Source organism: Toxorhynchites rutilus, chromosome 1 (genome assembly GCF_029784135.1).
Source record: "Toxorhynchites rutilus septentrionalis strain SRP chromosome 1, ASM2978413v1, whole genome shotgun sequence".
Classification (NCBI taxonomy): domain Eukaryota; kingdom Metazoa; phylum Arthropoda; class Insecta; order Diptera; family Culicidae; genus Toxorhynchites; species Toxorhynchites rutilus.
Genome location: NC_073744.1, coordinates 155,350,613 through 155,369,474, shown reverse-complemented (window position 1 = coordinate 155,369,474; position 18,862 = coordinate 155,350,613). Strand labels below are relative to the sequence as shown.

The window sequence follows — 18,862 nt, the reverse complement described above, 5'->3', positions numbered from 1 at the left end:
TTCACGACTAGCTGAGAAAAACAGTCTAGATATTATTATTATTAAAAAAGGGTCGGGACTACAGGTTTCAGGCATTTAAATACTATAGTTCAATGATTTTCACTGAATTTTTCTAAATTTAGGACTGATTCTAGGCATGCTGATTTGAAAGAGGACATTGCAATTTAAAATTGTTGTAGATGGCGACACCATGAAAAACATTGAATAAATCATTCGTTTGACATTTGACGTGACGGTGCTGGTGCGAGCATTGACTGCATGTGTGAATTGGTGGAGACGTTGACGGAACGTAGACGTTCTTTTCCGTAACGTTATATGTGAATCGCACATTACGGTCATCATTGCTGCAAAAAGGGATCGAAATTAGGACTTTCCGAATCGACTTCCTCCGAGTCAGTCAGATAGCCATATGTCGTGGATATTCAAATGAAAATGCAAAAGTATTATCAATCGAGTAAAGCCATGAGCCATGAAAATATTTAAAACGCAGACAGTATTTGTCTGCATTTTAAATATTTTTTAATCCGATGTCTCTATAAAAAAAACTATAAGTGTATCGCACATAAATCTGGTTCTTAAAACTGGAAGAACGGTTTTGAAGACTTGAATGTATAAACTTATAAGCCTATAAGTCTATTCCAAATAACCTCAAATACCAGCGTAGCTATGTCAAAATAATCCTTCCATTGCAACACAGGAATTTATCCCTCAAACCGGGTTTCTCGGTTTTCCAAAATAACTCTGATAAAGCCGAAATGTCGCAAATAATTCAACAGACAATAGGTAACATTGATGGTATAATTCTGGCAGATTATATTACCCGCAAGCTCATTTTGGGCGGCATCAATTTAACCCGTCTGAAAGCTACACATCGTGCTCACAATATCACATGCCCACTGGCATTAGACGCGGACCGAAAGGAAGCAAACATTTGACCCGCATTATTGCTCATTTTACTTCCCAAGAATTTCGCCCTAACCCATTCTTCCCCCTGGGTGGGTGCTCGAATGTAGTTCATGGCTGTGCCCGCTGGTATCAGGAAAACCGATAAAACGCTTTTGTTGTTTGGATCATGAAGCTAACAGCGTGCGATCCGTAATGTGGGCAAACATCCACTCAATGGCAACGGTCCAGCATCATCTCTGCACATCGTCTTTGTTCGGTGGCTAGATGACATTTTATCGCGTTGAGCATTTAATTATTATTGTTGACTTTAATTAGAATAGAAATATTTCCTGCTCATACCATGCAAGTACATGTCTGTCTCGTGTGAAACAAATGGAGACGCACTGTTGCATGTTTGTTTTGATGGAGATGCTGGGAATGCGCCAACTCATTTAGCACAGTTTTGACGCCCTCATATATATCTATCTGGAAATCAAACAATATTCGCTTCTTTCTGCTTCACTGACAACAGTGTGCATCAAAATGGTTTGCTTCCACAAAGCTTGTTTAGTGTAGCGAATAATGCATGGACCCAAAAATCATCAATCCCGGAGAAAAATTGGATGAGATTAGTTTGTGTCTTGTCTTGTCCTCTTATTTCTGGGCCAAAAGCTGGTCGAACAGAAGGTGCTAACCCTGATCACAATACACAACGCTGTAATACTGATGGCACTTGAGGTAATGACAGCCATTTCTCATGATCCACATCTGACCACTTCCTCGAAGATGTGTTATTTTTACTAATCTCGAGTGAACCGCGGAGAATCGGTCGGATCTAACTAAACGTGGAACTTTAGTAAACACAGACACACATTGTAAATCCATTAGTGCGACTGAGTTTTACAAATCAATGAATTGAAAAAAAAACCTAATCTTGGCTATGAAAATTTAGATGTATTATAATTTCAACTAAGAGAATAAGTATGTGTTCTTAAAGATAGCATATAACATAAATATTTTAGAATGAAATAAAAATAAAAAGTGGTTGTCTAGAAATAAATGCAAATGTTTAAACTTCAAAGCTCGAGTTGTGATGATTCAATTGGGAAAGGTCATAGATTTCTCAATTCTCTCGTTCAATTCAGCCTTTCGTTAAACCACAAGTAATGAAATATTTAGCATCAGCAGTCAAAGCTAACATTTCTGTTTTTTATATAGTCTCGTTAATGCACTGCGTTTCGCAACTTTAGAACCACTCATTTTTTCTGAGTTTCTAGAGATATGTAAGAAGTCGGTTGAATTGAAGTATATAGTGGAGAATACAACTATCTTCATTCATAAGACTGGCCAGTTCAACTTTATTGTTGTGTTCAGGCGCGAAATATTTTAAAAACTAAAATTCCAGTGTTTCATAACTATAGAACCAGATGGAAAAACTCTCACTTCTTTACAAAATTAACGCCAATTTAACATGAATTACGATAAGTTTCTAATTCGTAGGTCATCCTTAGTTCTCAATCAGTTCAAACAACCCACTCGGGTAGTTTCGACCAAGCTGCGCCATGTTGTAGTGCGTTTCTCGTTCTGGGCAGATGATACTGCTCGTTTAAGCTCTTCAAATCACTAATACTGCTTGTAAACTGCATCTACTATTCGTCCGATCGCTGCTCATAAAAATCCGATCCAAATCATAAAAATTCCATTTTAAATGCTGCGAGCCCAAAAGCTAATCTGGAAGCTAATCCCATGGGATTTTCTATTCCAGGAGAACTTCTCTGATAAAAAGAAATTCAACTTGAATAGAATTTCTTCATACTGGAAGGATTTACGGAACGTGTCATTTAATTTTTCAACTCGTAACTTTGCAGGTGGCAGTTTGATGATTTGGGGAGAATTTTCTCAAAAAGCACTGGTTCAGGTAGCTCACCATCAACACGAATGAACATTCAAAAATGCAACGAAGTACTTCAGAATCATTTACTGTTGTTTTTGCATCAAAAACAATTTGATAATTGGGTAATTTAGCATCCATTCATACAATCCAAAAGGTTATGGTATGGTTTGATGAATAGGGACTTCAGATTCTGGATTGGTCAGCTTGTTTGATAAATCAAAACTCTGTTAGGGACTGCTGAGGAGTGATCGGACGAATAGTAGATGCAGCTTACAAGCAGTATTAGTGATTTGAAGAGCTTAAACGAGCATTATCCTCTGCGTAGAACAAGATACACACTACAACATGGCGCAGCTTGGTCGAAACTACCTCGAGTGAGTTATTTGAACTGATTGAGAATTAAGGATGACCTACGCATTAGAAACTTATCGTAATTTATGTTAAATTGGCGTTAATTTCGTAAAAGAGTGGGGGGTTTTCATCTGGTTCTATAGTTATTTTTTGAATGTTTCACTCTTGAACACAACAGTAAAGTTGAAATGGCCAGTCTTATTAATGAAGATAGTTATTGTATTCTCCACTATATACTTCAATTCAACCGACTTCTTACATATCTCTGGAAACTCAGAAAAAATGAGTGGTTCTAAATGTGTGAGACGCAGTGTATCTTTCAATATCATCCAATAACCAATACCGTGGAATTTTCGTACAGTCTTCGCTTTCTATCCATGTCTGAAAAAATTGCCCTCACGACACGCGAGATGACAGCGAGATTGATTAAACATAGTCGCAGGTGCGTTCGCCTCTTTTATCATTTCCCATCTTACATGTGAATATATGAACATATGATTCAGCTCATGTTATAACAGAACTCTTGCGGTTACACTCTGGAATGAGAGGCGTTATTGTAAAATTTCTTTACGTTCATTCAAAATATAACTAAATTATGTTAATAGTGTATATATCCACAAAGGACATTGGCTGAAATGAAAATTATTTGGTCGCATAATCGATTCTGTACATTTGAAGTGAAAGTCGATGACTACCGGCTAGTAAGTGTGGTTCGTTGAAAAAATCCACTGTATGTGGTGTCCTGAAAGCAACTGGCAGCTGATCATAAAACTCATTTGAAATAATATGTTCAGAATGTTCTGAAGAGGGCTAATTCGAGATGTTTTACAACACAAGTTGTACTAAACCGTAACGTAAAAGAGCTAAGAGGCAAAGAAGTGCTCAAAAAAGCTCTACGAGAATTTGCTGATGAATTGTGGTTACGTCGTAAATGATAATGAAATGAATAGCAACGCCGTTTTCAGAAAATTTCCTGGATAAAATGGACAGGAGTTTCTGGATAAAATTCTAGGAGTACCCTGGAATAATGCAAAATATAAAAAGAGATCAAATTCCTCAATAGAATTCCTCGTTCGACACGCAATGTGTACCTATTTTTGGTCCCAAAAAATCTTTTTATCTGTGTTTTTTTCCCCAAAAAATGTGTATCGAAATCTGTATTAACCCTTTGCGGTCGTTTGTCTGCCTTCAGCCACCACAGCAAAGAAGTATACTTATATTATCATTTATGCAACAATGTATCAGTTCACACTTTTTCTGGACGAATTTTAATGTCTTGTGAATTTATTCACTAACCAAAACGATACTATTATGTATCATAGAGAACGGTAATCAGTATAAACATAAGTTTTCATCCATGCTTGAGTAAAGGATTGGTGAAAAACTCCATGTATTGCGGCACTGTGTAGATTTAAAGAGCATTGGTCTGTATGCTTAAACAGAAAAATAAAAGACGAAAGACGCTAAACTATTTATTTTTGTGATACATGCCAAAGATATCACACGATGCAGAATTATGGCAAATATTTTTTAAACATAAACATAAAAACATTGTTTAGTAAATACTTATCAGAAGTTTACAAAAAATAAAAAAACTTTGTTCATCTTTCATAATCTCACAAAGTTATACATCACTGCTTTTTCGTGTAAAAATATTTGCGATCAGTACGACACACACATCGAAATTTAATAGGACCGCAAAGGGTTAAATTTATAAGTTCAATCTTGAAGCAGAATCTTAGCTTTAGTATCATTGATTGACATAGTTATGATTAACTTGACGATGTTGAGTGTATCCACGTAAAAAATCGTATTCACTGTGCTTTAGTAGGATTAAGATAAACAGTGTTATTTATTTATTGTAAAGTTAGCCGATGACGCAGACTTTTGCATCTTTCCGCCTTAAATTGATCATAAGAAAGCAGTACTGCACGCTACATATGAATGATAAAATGATTTCATTCAGACTGATTGAGATCAAGCCATAACTGATATTGGATCGTTATTTTGAAAAATCTGTAAATCTGTATGAAAACCAAAAAAATCTGTAATCTGTATTGGTTTCAAAAAGTCTGAAAAATCCGTATAAATACAGACTATTCTGTAGATATGGTAACCCTCATTCCATGAGTTTATGCACCAAAGAACTAAATTTCAAATCTAGTTTTAGGAGAAAATTGAAAACGTTATTAGAATAAGCACTAGTTATACCATAAATTCCTTGAATCGAATATGATGTTTACGCACCAACCTTTGAGAGGGGTGGATTTGAGAAACAAGAATCATCAGTTGGAGAATATTTTATAGTTAGATTGGCTTGTTGTCAGTTAAATACTTTTGTGAAGTGACAATGATCAATTAAACTAAATTCAGATCCATTTCAAAACATACAAATGAACTTTCTTTTATGTTTTGTCAACAATAGATGAACGTAGATTCCAGAATATAGAATATTGTCTTGCCTCGACTTTCGTTTTGCCGATAATAGTATTGAATGAAAAAAAAAGTATGGAAACCCTATACGATATGGGTATTGGATGAGAGGGGCTTACCAGCGAAGTCGAATATCGTATTCCGATGCCATTTTGGAATCAAGGATGGTGACTTCCGGTTCATTAAAAACGGATCTAAAAGACCAGAATGGCTCTCAATACGATTGAGAATGATAGTGTTGGTATATATCAATGGGTGCGCGTGGAAGAATGAAAACAGAGAATAAAGTTCGATAGTGAGCAGATTGGATTTAAGCGAGAGGGCGATAATGTTAGAATGGGAAGAACATAGCCTCAGAGCGACGCGTGTGGAGTTAGACAAAGAAAGTGCACATACAAATGCAAATCAACGTAAACGTAAAAGTCATCTTCAACACGCAAACATAAACGCCCTTGCACAGGTACGCGCACATGCACAAACAGATGCATACAAACAGTTAATCGAAAGTTTCTGATAGGTAAATCAAATGCGTTCCCCCGGTAGTTGGCGTCGCTCGATGAGCCAGGCTCGTGCGAGTCCTTGATGGCAAGCGCCAATTTCTTCTTCGATGGCACTAACGTTTCAGTGGAACTTTTGCCTTCTCAACGTAGCATTACTTGCGTCATTATTATAACTAGTACTTGGTTGAGATTTCTATGCCGAATAACACGCCTTGAATGTACTCTGGAGTGACAAGCTCTAGAATACGCGTGACCACAGTGCAAGCCGGAAGAACGGGAATCAGACCCGAACCCCCGGCATGATAGTGTGGGACGCTAACCACTCGGCCACGGGAGCGCCAACTTGAACATGTTAAATAATCACGATGTAAAAACTGGAGGTCGGTTTGATACTTATTGACTCAAAATTTTTTTCCATGGCTCAAAAAATTTTCAAACCTGTTTTGAAAAGCTATTGAAACAACAGAAATCTATAAATATTGATGAAATTCCAAAAATCTATAAACACGTTTTGAAATTCCATCCAAGTCAAGATTGGTAGCGGTTGGTGCACGTATTTGGATGGCCATGAACTCACTATAAATATTGTGCTCGCTCAAACCAACCTCAGTTTATATTTTATAAAGCCTCAGAATTCGTTCTGTTTTGTAAAACGACGCAAACCCATCGGTCCTTTTCAGGGCCACCAAAACTTTCGACTAAAGAGGTATTTTAATAATTCGATGCATCCACATATAATATCCGATGCAATCAAAACTGAATTGATTTTTATAAGAAGAGAGTTTTTTTCGCTGGCAGAAAGCTTCTGTGAATTTTGGATCGTGTTCGGATTTATTGGATTAATGATAATGATATTTTGAATTATAAAGGCCTTCAGACATACTTTCTTATTTCATTCGCTTCGCCAAAAATAATATCAATTTGGAAAACTGAACTCGGCCTTGAGAAAGGCCGTTTGGAAGGCCTAGTTAACGCTGCAATTTGGTCGCTTGCAGGATGACTGATAAATCGCGAATTTTCGTGAATTCGAGTATTGTTTCCGGCTTAAAAGTGGCGTCGAAGTGAAGAAAGCATTTCATTCTTGAGGTATAAATTATATTGAACTAGCCGGCCCCGCAAACGTTGTTCAACCATTTCAATTATTTCTAGAGAATAGTTTGATTAGTAAAAAAATAACGAATATAGTTTAAGGGGGTATTCTAGTGTGGAGATACGAATTTCGGATGTTTTTTCGAATTCCGTAAAAATAAATCTCTTTTAACAATAAAACAAAAATTAGTCGAAGAAAAAATAATCATAAATAGTACAGCTAAGAGCTGATGAAGTGAGAGGGTCCAAAAAAAAAGTTGTGCCATGGCGTACACGATTCCAGCCCTTCTGGTTATCTGAAGCAAAAAAAATCGAACAAATTCTGAATCAGTAAAGATGCCGCTATCGCACAAGTAAAAAATATCTTTTTTGACAAAATGGCGGCCGTTTGAAAAACAAAATGCGGTTTAAAACGTTTTTTTACGTTTTACGTTCTGTCGATCATGAATTGTTGATACAGCTCACGACATCATATAATGACATCATACGATACACATAAAATCCATCGAGCGCACTCCTTTATTTTATTTGTCTGATATAGCTATTCATGAATATTATTTAAAAATGAGTAATGATGTTCATAATGACTGGAGTACCTGTGGCAGGATCACGTTGTCTAATGTTTGTGCAATATTCATCTTGTTTATTCAGAACGGTCGTGCATTTTTCTTCAAAGATATTTCCTCTGACTTGCATTGTGGTCACACACATTCTAGAGCTTGCCACTCAGAATACATTCAAGGAGCGTTGTTCGGTATAGAAATCTCAACTAAGTACTACTACGATGAGAAGGTTAACGTTGGGAACGTTAGAAGAGAAGAAGAACATGGAGAAAGTCGTATGAACGATGTGCGTTAACGATTAATTCCAGAATATTGTTTTTTCTTCGAATCACAATTTCTCGCGTCATTGTGCAGACACCTTCTATGATTTTAGTAACGCTTGCGCACTGAATGACAATAACGTTGTCGTTGTCGATTGGTAAACCGAGCAAGTGTGATTTGAAGTATTTCAATAATTCGTTATGCTCATTCAAAAGTACAACCCGCTTGCCGGCGATATGCCTGGCTTTAGACGAAGTGAGGTTACTTGCGAATGTGTGGATGGAAATTCGATCTAGCGCCATTCGTCAATTACCAAAAAAAAATAAATTCTTTCTGTTTGAAAAAAGACCGATGGTTAAATTATTTGAATATTGTTTGTACAAAACTACATAAATCGCGATTAAAAATAGGGTATGAGGGTTTAAATTTGTGGTTATATGTATTGTTTAGAGCAAAATTGAAAAAAATGATCAGATTTTTTTTCTGCATAGAGGCACTCTAATCGGTATTAATAATTTAGTAATCGGTATCCTAGCGGTATCGTATATAGTTTACAACCTACTCTCATGCATACCACGTTTTTTGTGCATAATTTCATCAAAATCGGTTGGGCCGTTTCGGAGGAGTTCGGTAACAAACACCGTGACACGAGATATATATATATATATATATATATATATATATATATATATATATATATATATATATATATATATAATATAGAAAGAATAGATAGATTGTGTCGACTCATGCAAATTCAAATGCAAGTAAAACTGAATGGGTATGTCTGACAGCTTTAGTATGTTATAGAACGAGTTGATCTTAGGTTAACCCTTTCCCGTACAACATCGAGCCTCACTCGTGGGTACTTGAATAACATAGGGCGCTAGAACGCTCAGCAGAGTACTGAAATCACTTGCTGTGTGACGTATTAAATAATTCGTGAAGGGGTTATTAATCTTTAATGTATGTTCATTTTTTTTTAATAATAGCTAACTTGAGTAAGTTTGCAAACGAAAATAAAAAAAATATGAAATGCAGAAGTGTTCATTTTTTCCTAGATACTACTATACATCGGGTTCAGATTAGATAGTTGACTTTCGAGATTATAATTTCGGATATTTAGAATAACTATCTCCAAAGAAGGATGACACAACTGAGTCGAGAATTATCTGCAAGGGGCTCTCATGCCACCATCTTACTATAGCTCGCATAAAAAATCATGGGCATAGCAAACACCGCATCCCACACTTCTATTGCGGAACAAAATAAAACAAAACTTTTCAGCACGACTGAATTGATAGTTTAAGCCCTTTCTATGCTACATACGCTCAATTTGTATTAGTTGGGATAGGAATGCCAGCCTTTTGGTTATCTGATGTTATTGACATATGATTATGTCTTTGATTTCTATATAGGGGGGTAACTCTACGAAAAATGTAACGATTCATTAATAGTTTTCAAACGCATATTACTCACAATATTCATTGCGACATATGTTGTGTTGTATACCATTAGATTTATCCAGCAATTTTTTACTTGAAATGCAAACAGAAAATGTTAGAGGTTCGAAAAGGTATACTCACGCATATTAGATTATGATAGCTTGAGTATGTATTTCTTCCTTAGAAGCCCGGCTCCCCATTCACTGGCTCGAACGGCATCAATATTCTCGTCGAAACGTCTTGGTCGTTGTCTGGACAGATGACTGGCATTACCAACACTACCAGACGATATAAATTTGGCATATAATCGACGTATAGTGTTGTCTCCAGGCGATGTTTTAACTTTATTTTTATTTTTCCACGCACGTTTAGTTAACACAATTGAGAAGTTATTTTGAATGTACAGCTGAACAACTTCAGCGCGTTGTTTAGGTGTGTATTGGTTAATTGTACTGAAATGACGCTGCCAACGCGGTATGACATTTGTTAATCTGACATCTCTGTCAAAAGTTATGGGGTTGCCAGATACTTCCACTTTAAATGGCCCACCCTGTATTACGGAATGAGAAACCATGGTTATATGGATAACCCAAAAAAATTGAAATTTAATTTTGTGGAAAGCTTATCTTCTGTCGAATTCGTCGTGTACCCGTGTCATTTCGGAGAATCCATCAATTCACTCAGCACAAAGAAACCCTTTTCGGGAATTATCTTTCCGGTACGTAGTACTTTCGATGCTTCTACCACCCCCTAGACGGGATGAGCAACAATTTAACACCCCGCACTTTTTTTTCTCAATCCTTCCGAGAGAAACAGATACGGTTGAAAAATCGATGGATCCCAAGGTCGTTTGTGCGTTTGTGCGAACGTCTAAACGACAGCGGTTTGCTTACCGAGAAGATGAGGCTGAGGAATGTAGAGACAGTTCATCTAGGAAGGTGAATCCAAAGATTGAACGTCTATTGATGTTTCGACTTTTTATTAAGCTGACTCGATGTTCCTAAGTGAAGGTAGACTGTTCGTATTGGAAACTGTCTCACGTAAGTTTTCCGAATGCAACTTCTTGCTGCTTGCACATGACTTTAATCGGTTGTAGAAAAGATTATATATTTCACCATGATGTCAATGATTTCCATCTTCCATGAACTTCATTTGTCACCCTTTGAACGTCACCGCTTCCTCTTGGATAAACTGTAATTACATATTCCCCCATGGTACAAACTTATATGTTGTCATCCAATCACGAGGCCTTCTGCTTCACCAACCTTGAGAAATAATATCGGCTCAGAGTGTTAAGGCCGAACAGCGGTGAGCGTTCATCTTATCCCCTGATCTGAGATAATCACTGTTGGTGGAAAACTTATAGAGAAGACAGAAAAAAATAGTTTAATATTTTAATGACGTTAGCGCACCAGGGATGTGTTTGTTAGGTACATGGTAACTCATAACGATGAGAGAGAATGTAAAATACCCACAGTCTGTTGAGGTGCAACAGAAGATAGTTATCCTTTTTGTTCGACTGGTTCATTTTATGATCCATATAACGCACGCATTCAAATCTGATAATGCCATTTCTTCTTGTTTTTCTCTTGCTTCCAGATGACATGCGGATGGCAGCGGCTGGATTGCGTGTTAATTACCACCCACAGTCAACGGAGCGCATTGCAGAATATTAAGGCCAGCGATACGCTACAACCCGACGCCCACACACTTTCCGACGTCACTAGACTGTGTCGTAAACGAGCGCAGCATGGAATGGATTTCCTGTACACATAGATACTGCTAGGAGATCCCGTGGGTGACACAATCAACTTCCAGTTAAACACAGGAACTTATATCTATACAACTCGCACGTCTGTTAATTGACTCGATTGCCGCGGATATTCCGAAAGGGTGAAAAACAGAGAAACAGTCAATCAAATGGCCGAACAACAGCAACGTGATTCACTGTGCCCTCGGTTGATTGACTATCTGGCGATAGTGGGCGCACGGTCGGCGGTCGTGACACGGCCTGGTAACACATCGGGAGCCACCGGAAACGCTCCGGGACTGCCAGGGGCAGGACCAAATGCTCCTCCACCAGTGCAGGTTCGTTAACTTGTTGATCGAAATTGATTGGTGGAGTACATGTCCGTAGCGCTACTCGGAACGTGGCTATTGTTCTGGGGTTATTCTTCTATTGGGTGCTATTTCCACGCGGTTCATTGACTTGTAATGAACGTCTTTCACTCGTACGATAGATTATTGAATCACCCACAAACAAAATGGTGCTCCCGTGGCCGAGTGGTTAGCGTCATAACAAACATGCCGGGTGTTCGGGTTCGATTCCCGTTCTGGTCGGGGGAATTTTTCTTCAAAGAAATTTCCTCCGACTTGCACTGTGATCACGCGTATTCTAGAGCTTGCCATTCAGAATGCATTCAAGGCGTGTTATTTGGCATAGAAATCTCAACTAAGTACTAATAAAAAATGACGCAAGTAATACTACGCTGAGACGGCGAAGTTCCTCTAGGAACGTTAGTGCCATTGAAGAAGAAGAAGAAGAACAAACAAAATTATGTGCGTGCTTTATCGAAAACATGGAAGGAAACTCATCTGTCGATTTATGACCAACATTCACCATAATAAACATATGTGGGATATTGTTTATATCTGACCTGTTCACAATATTGAACTCCTCATGTACTCATGGTATAGTGGTCGCTTGAACAATTGAAGGGGATATTGATTCGGCAGGACTTCAAGGCGTTGTTGTTTACAACAATGTTGTTTCTTGGAAGGAGTCAAAAACATATCGATTCACGCCCATGGAGTCTGCCGGATGGATGAATAAAGCAATTAATCGCTTAAAAATATTTTTATTTTGGGAGAAATATAGACATTCATCAATTAGATCAATTGGAATACGGTAACTTAACGGATATAAATGCGTTATATTTGTTTCTTCATTGTTTCCAGATAAGTAACACTTTGGTGCATGAGTATAACATTACAGATAACGCCACTCAAAGATCTAAAGTTAATGACATTAAAAGTTTGATTATTTGACCTTCACCCAAGTGAGCGATAGTGGGCGCACGGTCGGCAAAATACCGATATGCACTTCGGTGTTCATTTGAAAACCAGCATCAATAAAACAGGCGGCATTTTCAAACCGATGGATGTAACCAATCGATGCTGAAGAGCTTTTCATCGGAGAACGGGATTATCATTTTTTCGTTCTTCAACAAAGAAAGCGATCTCTTCAAACGAGCCACTCGTAGTTCCTTTGCCAGCCCTGTCAAGTGGAGTTGCACCCTAGCTCTGGAAAATGCGTACAAGTATTCTTCGATGATTCTTCGCATGGATTTTTCCTGAAATGTTGGCTTCATTGGATCGTTTCCTGATCCTCCTAAATGTGATCACTTTTGGTGCACGTTCAAACCACGAACCTCCACTTCCCGGCTTCCGCTGCCTAGGGCCATCCTGTAGATACTTTTTGATGCGATAAATTGTGGCCAAATGACATTCAACCACCGTGGAAATCTCCGACGGCGTCTTTTGGGCGAGCAGCTTACTCGTAATCACTTCATTGGCATACATTATTAAAAAAAAATGGATCGCCAAATGTGTTGCTAAGCGCAAAACCAAGAAGGAATCGACTGATTTGAGCCGTCTTTGTTTCGTGGTATTCGTCACTGCTCGTAGATCAATGTTATTGTGAGAAAATATTTTGAAATTATTGAAAAACTTCGAGGGAAAGTTCAAAAACGAAATATTCCTTTATGTTCTACAATGGCATCGTTGTTAGTTCAATTGGATTTCGCGTTTGCGGAATTAAGCTTCGTGTTCCGTTGGTATGAAGCGAGAATGACAATAGATTTTCAGATGGAATAACACGGTTTCAAAATAAAAATTATGAATGAAATATTACGTTTCTGTGACAAACATGTATTCCATGCAACGGAGAAACATGTTATTTGTAAGTAAACCAAGAATCTTGAGCGAAGATTGTGTCTGAAAATAAAATTCTACACCCAAACTAGCGTTGCCAAAAAGCATTGCTTCTTCGGCGGAAAAGATGCCTTTTCGTGCCCTGAAGAGTCAAATGAAATCATCTGTCTCAAAAGCTTAAAAATGTGAAAGTGTTTTCTATGGGTAAAAAGGAGAGCATAAAAGAGATCTGTATCTATCTCGGCCTGGGCCGTGTGTACGAAAAGCTTTCATATGCTTTCATTTCAATGTGCCTCTTGTTTCGCTTGCTTATATTGGCTCATATTGGCTCTAGCATATTTATTATACAAATGATATACACGTATTGTGCAGTAGTGCATTTTCAGTTTTTTTAGGCTCATTTAATGGAATAGATCGGGATGACATGTGCTAAAAATTGATTTTATGTGTTTTACTATGACGAGCTTTGGTAGAATTACTAGGAAATTTATAGTAAAAGGAAATTATAAAGGCCCATTTAGAAGAACAATCAATGAAGTGTCCTTCGATTGAACCCACGAACGTTTACTCAGTAAGAAAACGTGAATATTCTAAAGAATTCATATCAAGAAATAAATTTGCAATACATTTGCAGCTTGCAATTCAACAAATTCGATGTTCTGATGCAGCACTTGAAAATAAAAGCAAACAAAAACACTGTCAACGGAAATGAGTCATTAATTACACAAATTTACCCAATAAACATTTTCGCAGTTTTTCCTGCCGCATCCTGTACATCCTCTCCAATTTAATGATGTGGGACTATGTTTACCGGGAATATATGGGAAGGTAAAATGAAAACCTAAACACAGAACATGCAGGAAATAATTAAAGATTCCGAGTGTATAGCACTCGAATATGTCTCAATAGATCGGAAGATGTTTGCATCAATTGATAGAAAATATTTCTATGCATCTACCACAATTAGTAAAATGTAATTTTTCTTGAGATAAACAATTGAATAACTGTAAAATGTTAAGCGTTATCCACAAATCTCAGGTTGCACGCTATTCAATCACGCTAATCTGCATATAAACGGGTGCTCGTTGGGAATTCTACTTAGTTATTATTGTGCAGTGGCTCAAGAATATTTTCGCTCGTTCGCCAAAGCATTATGCTCTTCTTCTCTCAATCCCATTTCTATTCTGCTACCGGTCTGAACGGAACCTCTAGTAAACACGAAGTATCGATGATAGTTTGATATAAATTGCGTTCAAATGATGCCAGTGGCTATGGATTCGATAGCGGAGAATACAAGATTTGGGTATGAGGTAGAGAATACTTCACCATATCAGAGAAACCGCATTGTTTGATAAAAGCAATCCCAAGCGACGAAGCAAACTTTTTTCTAAAGAGCTAATTCTCAAGTTTCGTTTCACTCTGAATTCACGTTTCGTTTTCACCGTGAAGTGACGTTTATGATCAGGCCCAATATCCGAAGTGCTATTGAGCACATTGACTGAAACAATTTCACAGTCCTACGTCGAAAATGCGGACCCTCTATATATTTTTTCGTTGAAAGCATTTTTCTGAATAATAATGTGATTTAGGGCGGTGTTCAAGACACGATCACATTGTTAACGTAGGACTACGAAATTATTATCGTCGAGAACAAACACAACAACTGATGAATGAGTGTTGATATTTAATTGCCTGAAGAAATAATTCACAAATTATACTATGTGTCTCGCACGCAAACCTATGTGTCATTGATTGCCCGGTTAGTTTGAAACATAGGATACGATCCTCTAGCAAGATCCAACTGAGCTTTAGCGAGCGTCGGACGACATACGTTTGCCTGACGAATTCCGTTTGTCCGGCGCAAAACCATAACTCGTATACATACTCGCGCACGGTATCACAGACCGTCTTCTACCCATGATATTTTTCCCGCGCCACAATATTTCTAGACTACTACCCTTTTTCTGAGCGGTTGTTTCTATTGCAATTGCTTCCTGGTACGATTTATTCCGGGAACCCCGAAAGGCATATCTTCTGCACCATATTCAAACATTTCTAAAGCAGTATGAAAATAGCCATCATCTGATAGTAATGTTTATTGTTCAAAATGGTTCTCATAACGGCGTCCACAAACCATTTATTATTTTCAATTATTTCCCAACAGATCCCGGAGCTGCTGCGTCGCTACCCTCCCACGGACCATGCCGACTTTCCACTCCCGCTGGATATGGTGTATTTCTGTCAGCCGGAGGGATGCGTCAGTGTTTGCCAACGACGGACAGGAGCGGCCATACGCGACGCCACCTCGTTTGTATTTGCCCTGACCGATAAGGACTCGAGCAAAACTAGATATGGAATTTGTGTGAACTTCTATCGTCCAGTTGAGAAGTACGTTCCAGGCGTTACAAATGCGGGTAACATTGCCGGCAACCGGAAGACTCGGAATTCAACCTTTAGGCGGGAATCTTGGCGGAAGAGTATGGAGAAAAGTTCGGATTCGGCTTTTTCAAGGTCAGTTTCCGGTGAAATAAAAATCAGAGGGTGTACATTGAGCATTCAATCATTATAGTGATTATAGGAGCAGCAATGTAGCACCCAGTGATTCATCGGACCGTGACTGCCCCAGCAGGCGAGACTCGGATCCTCCCAACACGGCGTACCACGGAGGAATTCAACAGCAGACACGACTTGGAGTGACCGGTCCCTCGGCTGATTCAGAATCCGGTGGAAGTCACTCCCCATCACCGCGGGCATCTCGGAAGCGCTTCAAAATACGAAGTCACTCGTTGACCTCGTTGTGTATCCTATCGCATCACCCCTTCCTATCGACCTTTCGGGAGTGTTTGTTCATCTTGAAGAAGCTGATCGATGCGTGTAATGACGCTTCAAGTCCGAAACGTGTTGGAGTTTCTCGCCAAAACGGACGAGATAGCGTGTGGAATGTTCTGACGAGTCAGGTAACAGAATCAACGCCACCCCTTGTTCTACATGACGTGAAGGAGATCGAAACTTGGATATTGAGGTTGCTCTCGGCGCCGGTACCAGTGCCGGGATCTACCAGAGTGGAGGTAGTTTTGGAAATGGTTGCTGGGAAACATGATTTGAGTTCATTTTTATTCGCAGGTTGAAGTACTTTCGCCACTGATTCAACAACCTTTGATGTTCGCTTTGCCTGACCATACGCGCTTCTCGTTAGTGGACTTCCCATTGCATCTGCCATTGGAACTACTGGGTGTTGAAACATGTCTAAAGGTGTTAACGTTGATACTTCTCGAACACAAAGTCATCATTCAATCGAGGGACTACAATGCCCTGTCGATGTCGGTTATGGCTTTGGTTAATCTAATATATCCGCTGGAATATATGTTCCCCGTGATTCCGTTGCTGCCGACTTGTATGGGAAGCGCCGAGCAGCTGTTGTTGGCCCCGACTCCCTATATCATTGGTCTACCGGCGACTTTCTTGATGTATAAGAAAAATTTCAGGTGATTCTTCCGAATTATGTATGTATTCGTCAAAATAATATCTCTTTTCTATCTGTCTATGATCCAGGCTTCCGGATGACATTTGGCTGGTAGATTTGGATACAAATAGACTGACACCGGCATCAGGAGAAGCCGAACTGATACCACCACTCCCGGAACCGGAAGGGACCATACTCAAGAACCACTTGAAACAGGTTTGAATCCATTGCAATGTTCCTTTAATTACGAGATCACAATACGTCACAGCACCTCCGACTATAAACTAATTCTTGAGTCTGTTTCACTTATCCTTTCCCTTTATCTGCTGTCTCCCGTTCTTTTGCTGCGTACATCGATACCCCTGCACTCACACATACATCATACGTGGCACCAATGCTTTTTTATCATGGGTCAACTGTCACACTTACTGTTACACCATTCGACAACAAACAAAAAATCGAGAACAGGCCATGCAACTGTTGGATCAGGCAGGATGTGGCGTAAATATCTTTCGATTAGTTGAATACCAGTAGTTTTTAGTTTGTAACTTTAAAAAGTTGACTCAGAAACGTTGGTTTTGTTTTGTTTGAATGTTTACGATGTTACAAATTTCTGTCTCTTTCTATTTATGTGTACATATGGATTTTATTTTCACGGTATCTTGTTCTTTTTTTCTTTTTATCTTGGAATTCATCAAGAACATAAAGTTTATGACATTGGGCCCTATTAAAGAAATCGAGTTGATAATAATTTTACATTTCCCTCTGAAGTTATTGCATCTCCCAAGTGTCACATTTCTACATTATGTTTAAAAAACAAACAAAAAACCTTCAATTCAGACGTTGCAAAATTGAGTATATAGTTCAAGTTTTTCTTAAAAAGAAAATTGAAATCAGTTCAGAAATGTTAACAGATAACAACAATCAGTCTCCTAGTGTTTGGTATGGCCCTTTGGCATCCAGCACCGTCTGCAAGCGCCGAGGCTAAATTTTTAGTCACTGTAAGCGGAATGCTCTCCCAGATCTCCTTAATCGTCGTTTCGAGTTCTGCTTCGCTCCCTGGATTTTTATTCTTCAGACGTTTCTTTATTCCCTACCATAGATGCTCAATAGTGTTCAAATCCAGTGATTGCAGAGGTGTTTTGAGTTGACTGGGACATTATAGAGTAGGCACTCCCGCACGATGAGATCGGTTTGCTTCGGGTCATTATCCTGTGGGAAGTAGTAAACACGAAAGAGACCCAATTTTCTGCACGAGACACTGAAGGTTATTTTTTAGGATGTTCGATGAATCCGTCTTGTCCATCGCCGAATCGATAAACCTCATGGTTACAGTTCCAGAAGCCGCCATCGTACCATACATCATCTGACTGCCGCCACCGTGTTTTGCTGTGGGAACCAAATGCTGATTTTGGAGCACCAATCCTGGTTTTCTTCACAGATTGGTTTTCATCTCATCCGTATAAAGGACCTTGTTCCAGAACTCCTTAGTTCTGTTAACATATGCCTTAGCAAACTGTAGTCGTTTTTTCATATTTACCTTTGAGATGAAAGACATTTCATGGCCAACACGACCTCTCAGATTGTTCCTGTATGCTACTCTCCGGACAGTGTCTGTGCTGACAGGTCTTCCAATGGTGCAGGCTACCTTGGTAGTCAATTTAGGAACGTTTGTTTTAGGGTTCTTTCGAAATGTTCGCCCAATTATTCGTTCATCATCAGAAGACAGGATACGTTTGTGTCTTCTACTCGGGAGATTTTCCATAGTCCCTTCGTATTTCCACTTGTTTATGATTTTCTTTGATGTCTAGTGGGTTCTTCCGAGCATAGCTGCTATTCCTGCAATGTATTTCCACGACAATTCTTACTTATTATCATTGTATATCTATTTCTTTCCTCTAACTTGTAATTTTGATTGAAAAAAAATTCAAACATCAATAAAAAAAACCAACACTGCCTAAGCAATGGTTAAGTGGTGACACCAATGAGTGATGAAAAAAGTACACTAATTCGCAAAGAAACTTACAAGACTAATTTGTTCGGAG

The 18,862-nt window shown here is 38.6% G+C and overlaps 2 protein-coding genes across 10 annotated transcripts in view; one reads left to right on the top strand and one right to left on the bottom strand.

Annotated features, from left to right (window-relative positions):
* The window catches only part of LOC129762988 (T-complex protein 11-like protein 1), a 40,970-nt gene extending 38,098 nt beyond the window's left edge, over positions 1–2,872 (bottom strand). The window contains exon 1 of the mRNA XM_055761649.1: positions 2,869–2,872. The gene's annotated coding sequence lies outside the window, so the exon portion shown is untranslated. The remainder of the gene's footprint in view (positions 1–2,868) is intronic.
* Positions 1–18,862, top strand: part of LOC129762987 (MAP kinase-activating death domain protein) — a 66,997-nt gene that overhangs the window by 8,550 nt on the left and 39,585 nt on the right. For 7 of the 9 annotated variants that reach the window (XR_008740771.1, XM_055761642.1, XM_055761638.1 and 4 more), the window contains exons 2-7: positions 11,021–11,509; positions 15,519–15,865; positions 15,924–16,422; positions 16,478–16,839; positions 16,907–17,033; positions 17,286–17,318. Coding sequence is in view for 8 of the 9 variants with exons in the window: in XM_055761642.1 (XP_055617617.1) it covers positions 11,342–11,509; positions 15,519–15,865; positions 15,924–16,422; positions 16,478–16,839; positions 16,907–17,033; positions 17,286–17,318 (1,536 nt within the window). In the remaining variant the exon portion in view is untranslated. The remainder of the gene's footprint in view (positions 1–11,020; positions 11,510–15,518; positions 15,866–15,923; positions 16,423–16,477; positions 16,840–16,906; positions 17,034–17,285; positions 17,319–18,862) is intronic. The other 2 variants (XM_055761636.1, XM_055761637.1) reach the window with 2 other exon arrangements.